Source organism: Pelobates fuscus, chromosome 4 (assembly GCF_036172605.1).
Source record: "Pelobates fuscus isolate aPelFus1 chromosome 4, aPelFus1.pri, whole genome shotgun sequence".
Lineage (NCBI taxonomy): Eukaryota > Metazoa > Chordata > Amphibia > Anura > Pelobatidae > Pelobates > Pelobates fuscus.
Window position 1 is genome coordinate 65252412 of NC_086320.1, and position 12187 is coordinate 65264598.

The following is a 12187-nucleotide window of genomic DNA, read 5'->3' on the forward strand; positions in this document are numbered from 1 at the left end:
GAGGTTTTTTTTTCAGTATATGTAAATATATATTTTTTTTATTCTTCAGCTGAGCTGAACTATTTTTTTTAAACTGTGCTGGTAAATGTAGAAATTATACCATATTTGTATGCTAATGGTCTGTGGGAATATGATTTTTTTTTCAGTGGTTTGCAATAGATGTATTACAGAATTCTTCCTGTAGAATGTTCATTTGCTCTTAATTTTTAATATCTGGTAATATGATTCTATTAGAAATCTATGTTCTTAATTAAACAGAACATTTAATTAAGGTGCTTTTTAAGTGAGTGAAACAATTAGGTGAAAACACTTGAATGAAACATGTCATAATTAGTTTTAATAGACTGTTAATTGGTACAACATTTGCCAAGTTAATAAAAGCTTCTTATTTCATTTTCAATTATTCAATGTCGTTTTGGTTTGAATAAAGATGAAAATTAGAAAAAAATGGTTCAACCTGAAGATACATTTCAGTGATAATTAAATTATACAATTTTCTTGAAATTCAGTCCCTATTTATTGATAATAAGATTGGGAGATACACCATGTTTTCTTGATGCCTCATTACTTTGTTTGGGCGGTATATAAAGTGTGCTGGCCTCGAGTATGCAGAATTCACGTGCTAGAAAATCACAATACATATTTTTAGGGCAGCACTTTTCCTGTAGCATATGGAACAGCGCTGCCATGCAGCTTATGGAACCGAAACATACACAATGCATGTATCAGCCTTAATTGGCAAGCAATAGGTTTGTTAATATAAGTGTAATATTTGGACTGTGCATAGGATTTTAAAATATATTTGTTAAAATAATAAGGCACACGCCACATGAAAAATGTAGCAGTGCAGTTGTAGTCAGTCAAATAATGTCAAAGTGTATTAACCAAATGAAGGAATGCATTAACATGTTTTAATTAGTATCAGCTGCATAACACAAAACTGTCACATCCAACACATATAATACAAAATATAGAGCAAAGCCTGCATGTCAAAATCGTATAATATTTACACATTATTTTTTATTACAATAATGGTTATCAATAATGATTCTAAATGAGCAAAATTGAAATGAACATGAATAGAATCATATTCTAAAATATAGCAATTCAAAGTTAAATATTGTTATTTTTGAACAGTTTTAATACAATAGCTTGCTACCCAAGAGTATGTGAAATCTTTATTTCTCAAGTTTGCTATACATACCACAAAGAACAAATCAGGTCAAATGACAAAATACGTACTATTGGCTTCAAATGTGCTATTCTATTTTTGTGATTTATTTACATTTTTTTTTTCTCAAGCTGGGAAAAAAAATAATAAACAAGAGAAATCAATATTTCAGAGTCAGATAAATGGAAAACGGGGACAGGTTTCTTTATTTTACTTGTTAGAAAGTGGATTTGTGACAGATTTAAATAATTAAATAAATATAAAATAATTCTTGTTGTTCCTAATAAGACAGCAGGTCTTTTTTATTTCTTTTTTTATTGTTCTATTGAAAGGATCATAAATAAAATTCCCTAAAAATATTTTAAGAGTTTATATGCCTATACAGTATTCTACTAGAGTGCTACTAAAAGTCATTCCCATGTAACCATTAGTCTGCTTGATGCTCCTTAGTGTGTTAGCTCTTGGGACCAGAGAACTTTTCATTTTTTTCAGTACTTTGGACATGCTCTTATTCCTTTTGGTTTTGTTGCTCTGTACAAAATCAATGTTCATTGTGATCCCAGGAGCAGCTCTTGCACCATTTTTCTCATTAAATGGCTTTCACCACTAAGGGATAATTCACAATGAGTTATGGTGAACTGAAAACACATTTCGTAATTTTACACAAATTTTGTAAATGTAGGTGACTCAGAAAATGTTGACAGCTCAGTTATATTGGCCTAAATTTAGCAAGTTAAGGTTTTATTCTATCATGACTCATGCTTTCGTGATTACAACCAAGTGGTGCTTATTCAACAAACGGATACAATTCTCAAATTGTGAATATTCTCTGACCCAGTTAATGTAAAAGCTCAATTATTTTAGCCTAATATTTTAAAATCTCTTGTAATTTCCACATTTCCTGGGCTACTGGATACACCGCTATTATCTTTATTTGAGACAAAATATGTTACCTTGATTCTTTTTGATGGTGGGCATGTTCTTAGTTTGATAGGTTGTGATTCCAACCAAAGGGGATTTAGAGGACCATACCATGTGGAAATGGTAAGGTGGGGGAGCACTGCAGGAAAAAGTTCACTTGCTTAAATGCATTTTAAATTGATAAATAAACTCTCAATATTTGGCTTCAATAAAATGTGTTTTTTTGCAACTTCTGTGAAATTACAAAGATGCATTTAGTAATGGTGGGAGCTCATTTATTAAACTATGAAAAGTGCACATTTTACATTTAAAGTGTCCATTTTAGGCTAACCTATCCTACTCAGTTATATCCTGACTCAGTTATATATTCAGATCAGTTATTTTACATTCAAATCTTCCCATGCCAGTTTCAACCCAGTTCTCGGTATAATTAAAAAATTGTTTAATAAATTGTCCACGTTATTATCTATTTGATTTTTAATACAAAGTAATGTTGCATCTTACCAATGGTCTGATTGCTTCACAGAGGAAGCGGTTAATGAAGTAAAACGGCAAGCTATGGCAGAGTTACAGAAGGCAGTGTCTGAAGCAGAAAGAAAAGCCCATGAAATGATCACCACAGAACGAGCAAAAATGGAACGGACTGTCGCAGAAGCAAAACGCCAGGCCGCAGAGGACGCACTTACTGTCATCAATCAACAGGAGGATTCTAGCGAGGTAAGACACTATATAAAGTATTGTTTGCAACTTCATGTTCTTAAGGAATACAGCATAATTCCATAAGATTGAAAGTCTGTGAGTTCTTTTTTTTTTTTTGCAGTTTTTATCCACTGTTAGATTTCTGCAATCCAATCCAATAAGAAAATATATTAGATGCAGTGGCATATATGCGTGTAGGAGCTGCAGGTCATATGACCACTGCACATGGTCTAATTACTTCAGTTAAAGGAACACTATAGTCACCTAAATTACTTTAGCTAAATAAAGCAGTTTTAGTGAATAGATCATTCCCCTGCAATTTCACTGCTCAATTCACTGTCATTTAGGAGTTAAATCACTTTGTTTCGGTTTATGCAACACCTCCCCTGGCTATGATTGACAGAGCCTGCATGAAAAAAAAACTGGTTTCACTTTTAAACAGATGTTATTTACCTTAAATAATTGTATCTCAATCTCTAAATTGAACTTTAATCACATACAGGGGGCTCTTGCAGGGTCTAGCAAGCTATTAACATAGCAGGGTATAAGAAAATCTTAATTAAACAGAACTTGCAATAAAGAAAGCCTAAATAGGGCTCTCTTTACAGGAAGTGTTTGTGGAAGGCGGTGCAAGTCACATGCAGGGAGGTGTGACTAGGGTTCATAAACAAAGGGATTTAACTCCTAAATGGCAGAGGATTGAGCAGTGAGGCTGCAGGGGCATGTTCTATACACCAAAACTGCTTCATTAAGCTAAAGTTGTTCAGGTGACTATAGTGTCCCTTTAAATGAACACTATAGTGTTAGGAATAAAAACACATATTCCTAACACAACTGAGACCTGCTCAATGTTTAGGGAACAATTTCCTTCTATTGCTTTTCACATGTGATGTGAAAAGGTCTTTTACTTACCTTCTCTCCCTTGCTGCGACGTCCTCTCTTTGGCCACCAATGCCTCATTGGCTCGATAATCAATCTTGAGAAACTACTGCGCATGTGCGGTAAACCGCGCACTGCGCCAATCAAATCGACTCTATGAGACCATTTGTTTGAAGTAGCCGAGCTATATGCAACTATTTTTGCAAAAGCAAGCACATCTAGTTACTGTTAGTGTGGCAGCCACTAGAGGTACTTGCAGGAACACAGGCAACAGCCTAGCGTTGTCAGATTCACCGCATTTTCCTGGATACATATTTTCTTCCTGCTGATTGGCAGCAGATAAGAGCCGCCCTGCAGTATGTATCATTGATATGCTGAAGGATTCCTCTAATATATATATAATACACAAGATCCACTAAACGGCAAATTCAATGTTGACAGATTTTATTCTTTTTTTTTTTTTTTTTTAACACCTAATCTAGGCAAAAATAATGGGGGTTTAGTTACATTATATGATCATATATATATATATATACACGATACACGTCCAAGGATACATAATTGGCAACTAATGGGACTGCTCCAATTATTACCCTTTTTCAGATTCATGGAATAATCATTGCATGTACACGTGAAATAGAAATAAAAATACCTGATGTGTTATCGTTTTTTATGCCTAATGTGAATATTTACCAGCGCTTTTTTTAAAAATAAAATGTCACATTAATTAAAAAATCTATTTCACCCTTAAATAATACAACACTGCTAAGTAACTGGTGTAGAAAATATTTGTTATGACTTAAGAAATGTGTTATGTCCTAAGAATAAATACATTGATCCCTTGGAGACTGATCATTCCTTGTACCACACATACATTCGTTGCGAGACACATACATTCTGATCCCCCAGATCGGTGGTAATAAGCACTATTATTGTAACTTTTGTCTATACCTTAAGTACCATTTAGTGTGCTACTTAACCATCATTCCCAATGATTTAGATGCAAGAATGTAGGTTAAAAGGCTCCAATTAGAAATGTTCGTGAAGACGAAAAACTGGCATACGGCACCAAACGCAATGTCTATCCATGACTTAATGGGGAAAGCTAGAATTTAATTTGTTCCAGATTTTATTGAGGATGAAAGGCCCTTGTGGGATCAGTAGATGCCCAAAGTTTCTTTTTAATGCATAGCATATGAGTTCCACAAGACAAAAGGATTTGATTTTCAACATCTGAAAGTTTCTCAGGAAGAGAGTCAAAAAAAAGCAGAGTGTTTCATTGCAGGGATCAAAATAGACCTATGTATAATTGACATGGCATCTCCGTGTTAAGAAGTCAAACATTGATGTGTGTATTTGTGCGAATTCCAACAATTCTTTGTATTATTACTATTATTTATCTCGCTTGTCAAATTATGAGCACCTTCAATTTAGTGTTAGATTGCGGGGAATAAAAGCTCAATAATTATCCGAGTTAGCTTCTGTAAATGTTTGCAACATGTGACAGGTCTGAAATCCCCATATGTCATTACTGCCGAAATCCAATCAGTCTTTGCAGTATTTTAATATGATGTCAGATGGTAGATTAATTGTAAAACGGCGCGTACTAAATATCAAGGCTGTGATTTGAAATTCAACATTAAATTCGATCCCTGCAAATCAGCCATTGTTGTGTTGACGCCTTTTAAAACTCTGGTCTGTAGCAAAAGTAAACATATCCTGAAACTATTTATTCTTTATAGTAATAGCTTTTGACATCTCCAGTGCTGAGCTAAGTTTAGACAGAATGAACCCAAAAGCAGAAGGACTGAATTAAAGCCAGGTGATACCAGACAAGAAGTCTACAACCTGAACATTTAACTACCTAAAACATCTGTTTCTGTGTTTGGAAACTTTTTTTTTTCTTTGGATATTTTGAAGTGTTTTCAAAAGATGGGAGCAATTTGAGAAATAAAAAAAAAAAAAATCCAACACATGCATTTGTAATTATCTGGTTTATTCTCTATATTCCATGCTTTTGAATGGAGCGACATCTGATTTTAATCTAATGGAGCCAGCGAGTATTGGACAGATACCATATTTCCATATGGCAAACTTTCCAGTGCCTTCCAAAAGCCAGTCTGTCTCTTCAAAATCTTATGCTCCAAGATCATTTTAATAGTTTAATGATTAAAAAGAAAACATCTACCTAGTTTTCTAGCCATCTTACCGTATTGCTAGGTATATATGAAACTCTGCCTGTCTCTCTCTTTTTCTCTGTCTGACTCTGTCCATCTCTGCCTCTCTCAACTTACCTATATCTATGTGTAAAACATTAACTGTATCCTTCTTTCTTAACTATAAAACCTGGTATGGTTTATTCAGTAACTAGTGTACAGCAGGGAATAGACAAAGAAAATTAAAAAACAACAACGAAATAACAAATTTTAGGTCAAAATTGCCAAAGGGAAAAATTCTCAAACGTCACTATTCTGACAAAAAAATTGTACTTCCCCTTTCCTAAAAGTAGTGTTTTAGTGAATAAACCATTCTAAATTGATAATTTTCTATATCTGTTTGTTTGTATCTGTTTATCCATTTGCATAAATGTATGCATCTGCATCTGTATTTGTTTGTCTACTCCTGTTGCACTATACCTCGTAAAAAAAACAACTGTATCTCTGTTTGACTGCATACATCTCATGATCTAAAAGTTTGTGAATGGACCTTCCCATTAGTTGATTTGGATTTGGTTGTTTCAACTACAACAATTTCTGATAAGTATGTAAACTGAATTCCACAGCCATACACTTTCCATAGATAAACAATTGTCTCACATTCTTCTGAGCCCACAAAGCTCAGAGTGACCCTTTTGATTGTGGTACTATCCCAATATTTCAACTATCTAGAATATCAGATTTCTTCCTAGTTCAAGATGTCCCAGTAAAAACTGCAACTGTTTTAAGACTGTCAGTGTCTGAGAGCATTAGCAGTTCAAGTCATGAAATGGTTTGCTTCCAACCTTTATAAAATTATGGCTGAGTGCAAAAGAACATAATTCTTCGTCCTTGAGTATATCACACACTAACAAATTCCATACTTCCTCTAGAAGCTATGTCCACAGAAGAATCATTTGTCAGGATATTTACGAGGTGTGTTTTCTGCTATTTGAGTCTAGAGAACTGTTATCTTTTTGATAAACAATTCTGTGTTTGATGGTTGCAAGGAAAGTGTTACTTGCCAAACTGCATAATTCAAGTTTGTGGAATGATAGCCTATTGGTGTATTTTTCATGGTTCGTGCTTGGTCTTCAGTGCAGTAATATTATAATTTGCTGTATTGAAGAAACAGTTTAGGGACATCCTATTCCTCTACACAACAAAGGTCTATACAGAAATGGATTGTCTAGATGAGTACAGAATAATTTAATGCCTTCACACAGCAGAGACCTTAGCCTTATTATTATTATTATTATTATTATTATGATATTTATAGAGCGCCGTCAAATTCCGCAGCGCTTTACAATGGGTGGACGAACAGACATGTAGTTGTAACCAGACAAGTTGGACACACAGGCACAGAGAGGGGTTGAGGGCCCTGCTCAATGAGCTTACATGCTAGAGGGAGTGGGGTAAAATTACACAAAAAGGTAAGGATAGTATTAGACTAGTGACAGTTGCAGAAGAGGAATCAGTTGGGAGCTATTAACAGTTTAATTGATACGCTTTTATGAAGAAGTGGGTCTTTAAAGATTTTTTGAAGGAGTGGAGACTGGGTGAGCATCTAACGGAGGAGGGAAGTGAGTTCCACAGGAACGGTGCAGCCCTCGAGAAATCTTGAAGGCGAGCATCAGAGGTGGGAGTACGGACAGAAGATAGATGTAAGTCTTCAGCAGATCGTAAGGGCCTGGACGGGACATACTTGTGTATAAGGGAGGATAGATAGGTGGGAGCAGCATTATGTAGAGATTTGAAAGCAAGAACCAGAATTTTAAATTGAGCTCTATATTTAATAGGAAGCCAATGTAGGGACTGACAGAAGGGTGAGGCATGGGAGGTGCGGGCGGACAGGAAGATGAGCCTCGCTGCCGCATTCATTATGGACTGTAACGGCGCAAGTTGGGAGCACGTAAGACCACTGAGAAGCAGATTACAGTAGTCAAGGCGAGAAAGGACAGTGGAATGGACCAACACCTTAGTCGCATCTGGCGTTAAGTAGGGGCGGATGCGCGCAATGTTTTTGAGATGGAAATGACAGGATTTGGCGATAGATTGAACATGAGGCTTGAAGGAGAGGTCAAAGAGAACACCTAGGCAGCGAGCCTGTGTGGTGGAGCTGATGGTAGCACCGTTTGACTTATCAAACATCTTTAGGATTAATATAATACCCTCTTCAAATCCTGGCTTGTTACCCATCAGGAATGTTCACCCTCACTAATTATCTTGTGGCCCAATGGAAGCAAATTCTGGCTGAAAAGTCTCAATATTTGTTAAAAAGAATTTGTTGTAACTGCATTTGTTTGATTTTCTCCTTAAAAATCTTGGGATGAAATGAAAAACATAGATTGTCCACCTAGCTTTGTGTGTGTGCATTATCTTGATCATCTTAATATCATACTTTCCATATATGAAATATTATTCATTAGCCATCTCTCTAAGACTATATAGCAAATTGTTTTTTTACATCTATTGATTAACACTCAGACCAGCATATTTGAATATGCTGTTGTGGTTTTATAATGATTCTGCTTATACAGGCCTCGAATTAATAAGTTTTCCAAATGACTCAAAGTATCAAAAAAAATGTCACTATTAAAGTCAAGGAGAATTTTTATAGATAATTTGGAACATTTTTCCAATATTGAAGCTTACCAACTCAAGGTCACAGTAAAGAATTATCTGGTCCCTCATTGCTTTCTAAATTAAAAAAAATATTGAGAACTGGAGCTGGAACTCAAAATAATTAAAACATGAACAGATCCTGAAGCACACTTTAATCACATGGTTTTTAAGTAAATATCTTCGAACTTTGTCCATCCTGAACAAGGCAAATAATGTATTTGAAAAGTCCTTTCTCTCATGAATATTAATTAATGTAAATCTTGCTATCTGTGACATCAACAGCGAGGTACAATTACTTGTAGCCTAATCAGAGTGCTTAATTGGGCTGTATTATGCCAGGTTTATTATCTGTACGGATGCTGAACTCCAGTAATGGACTGAAAACAACATACAGTGGTGCCATATGTAATTATTCTGTACAGAAGATTCTTCAATAGTAGAAACTAAATGCAGAAGTTGGAAAATCCTTAACTAATGTTATCCACATATTTGTTTGTAGACTTGGAAAATATCGAAAAAAAAATAGCTATAAAATGTAGAAATGGTGTTTTATTTTTTCTTTTAATTTAGAGCATGTTCATGCTGGTAGCGTCTTCTGTCATCTGCTATAGAAAAACCAGAGCAGATTGTTTACATAGCATTTCACAATTTCACTATAATAAGGCAAATTCAGTGGATTTGCACAAATGTTCCGCCATGTGTTCAGAACACATTTCGTACTTTTTCCACCTGTGCATGTAATTTACAGTTCGTTTAGTGCTAGTCTTTGAAGCAATGAATATAGTCAAGTTATTAACTCTTCCCATTCATTATTTGTTTTCTCTCTCTCTTTCTGTGTCCAGAGCTGTTGGAATTGTGGTCGGAAAGCCAGTGAAACCTGCAGTGGATGCAACACTGCCCGTTACTGTGGGTCATTTTGTCAGCACAAAGACTGGGAAAAACATCACCATATTTGTGGACAGACTCTTCAAACCCAACAGCAGGGGGAGACACCAGCAGTAAGCTCCTCTGTCACACCCAGCAGTGGTGCTGGAAGCCCAATTGACACACCACCAGCAGCTACTCCGCGATCTTCTACCCCTGGTACTCCATCGGCCATAGAGACAGCTGCCCGCTAAAAAGCAAAACAAAACAAAAACTGAATTGTTGAATACTTTAAAGACACAATGAAACTAAATCCTCATTCTCAGATGTTCAAAGATTTTAACTGAACTATCATAAATCAAAACTACAATTAGAGTGGACTTCTTTTATCTTGAGGTAGCCGTAAAATACAGAAGGCCAGTAACGGGTCACTATGACTTCTAATGGAAAACAAAGATATCTTTTTCTTTAGAAAACTAAAAGAGTACAAAGAATATAACAAAAAATACAAAAAAACAAACAAATGCTAGATTTGACCTCCTCCCTGGTATTTTTAAGTAGCTGGGATTTTAAACTAGATGACCTCATTAACGAATGCTTTAACGAACAGCAAACCAAGAGATTGCTAATTGCTGTTGAAAGCAAAAATGCTAATAAAAAAAAATTCACATTGTTTTTTATAGCAATGATGGAAAAAATGAAAGAAAACCCCTCAAGGGCATGAGCATTGCATACAGCAGTAGACATTTTAACAAGAAGATGAATGGCGTCCATGGGTAACTGAACTTTAAAGACCCGCTAAAAAAAATAAAAATGTGCAGATGTACAGCAGATTGGAAGGAAACACAGATGTTCAATTTTTTTTTCTGTTTCTGAAATAAATTTAATAATATCCAGGTCAACAGAATGAAAAATGAAAGATGATTTGCAGTGGGATAAATGACTACAGCAGCAAAAGGAATTCAAATATATAATATTGCCATAATGCAAAAAGAAATGAACTCATTCGACAGTTAATTAGCAACCTGGCAGTCTCGACATTTGCCCTAGCAAATCTTTCGATGTTTCTTCACTTTTGCAAGATTCCACACAGGAAGACAATCGGGTCTTTTCCAACTCAATAGATTTTTTTTTATTATTATTATTATTATTGGAAAATATTAAAAAAATACAACACAAATCAAAGAACAGTAAACACAGTGTCAGCAGCTCCAACCCTCTTTGATTGTTTTCCATCCTATTCTTTTTGGAAAAGTTCATGAAAAACAAACAAAAAAAAATAGTAGTTCTCTTGGTGTTAAAAAAAACACTCATGTCCTGTGAGTTTCCCAATGGTGTTTTTCTTGTAAATGTGTTGGACAAATGTGAAAATGCATTGTAGTTTTATCATCGCCCACATTTAATCTCTTTATTCTTAGCTGGTGACAAACCTGTAACTTTCTATGCTGCTTTTATATCTGTATATGTTAGTGACAATTCTCTAGTAGTACAAAACAACCCAATTTTTTTTTATTATATATATATATATATATTTTATTTTTTTTTACCTTTTTTTTAATTTTATTTTTTGCCTTTCACAAAGGAAAATGAATGCTATCTGCCGGAGCTGCTAATTCACTCTGTTATCGGATATATTTTTTTTTATTTTCTGGAATCTAGCATGCTTCACGGAATGCTAACATATTGGTGTTTTTGTAAGAAGGATGTACATAAATGTATTTTGCACTGTCACAATGACTCCCTAGGCATGCATTTTATGGCAAACTCATTTTTAATAGTCTAGAACCATTTCACTAATCTATCTTTAGCAAAGAGTCATAGTGTATTTTTTCATTATTTTTTTTCCAAAATTCAGTAACATGGATTTTAAAAAAAAATTTAACAAGATATCACACTTAAATATGAAAGGGCAGTGCATGCATGTTGTGGTAAGATTAAATTTTTTTCTGATTTTTTTTTTTGCTAAATTATAATTAGTATTCCAAATGCTGAGATGTAGATTGACAGCTTTAACACTGCTAAATGCCAGGGCATACAGTATTCTAGATAAAGGAAAGTCAGCCAAAGACTGATCTGATGGACCAAAATTTGAATTTTGAAAGCACCAATACTATATTCCATAAGATCAGCAGGTTAAACATAAGGTGTGTAATGTGAATTCATTTTCCCCTATTATTGTCCAGTGTCCAGACCAGAACTTCTTGTTAGTTGTGATTATAATATTCCAAGGCCTGGTTTAGTGTGCTTTAAAAAAAGGTATAGTGCATTGAATACAATATGCGGTATTATGTTCCAGTTTGTGCTTTCAGATATTAAAAATATCTGTAATTGTATGAAGGTACTGCAATGCTGTATTAATACTCTTTACACATACTGCAGCATTATTAGACATATCCTTCAAGAAATATCTAGCATACCAATCTGAAAATGCTATTCTGTTATTCAGTGAAATGTTATCATTCTAGATCTATCTATACACGTATGTGTATTTAATCATATAGCATAATATGTATTATGTATAGTAGGATAGATTATTAAATATGTGTAGATGTGAGTATGTGCATATTTCCACACCTGCATACAAAGAAACTAGTAGTAAGTGGTGTGTATGTGTATATGCCTACCCAGTGTAACTGATACAAAAATTCCATCAATAATCACTTACATATTATACGTATATGCCTTATTTATTTTTATTTGTACTTTTTTTTTTAACTCACTATTACCAACTATTGGATTGGTGAAAATTCGTATACACATGCCACGAACACAATTTAAACCAGGCCTTGGATGACTTATTTCGTACCATGGTGCGCCCAGATTTATTTAAATC

General features: G+C 34.5%; 1 protein-coding gene across 5 annotated transcripts in view; it reads left to right on the plus strand.

Moving 5' to 3' along the window:
- Nucleotides 1-10848, plus strand: part of RUNX1T1 (RUNX1 partner transcriptional co-repressor 1) — a 122822-nt gene extending 111974 nt beyond the window's left edge. For all 5 annotated transcript variants that reach the window (XM_063451255.1, XM_063451254.1, XM_063451258.1 and 2 more), the window contains 2 exons: nt 2619-2809; nt 9333-10848. In XM_063451255.1, the coding sequence (XP_063307325.1) occupies nt 2619-2809; nt 9333-9608 (467 nt within the window). In that variant the 3' untranslated portion in view covers nt 9609-10848. The remainder of the gene's footprint in view (nt 1-2618; nt 2810-9332) is intronic.
- The last annotated feature ends 1339 nt before the right edge of the window (nt 10849-12187 follow it).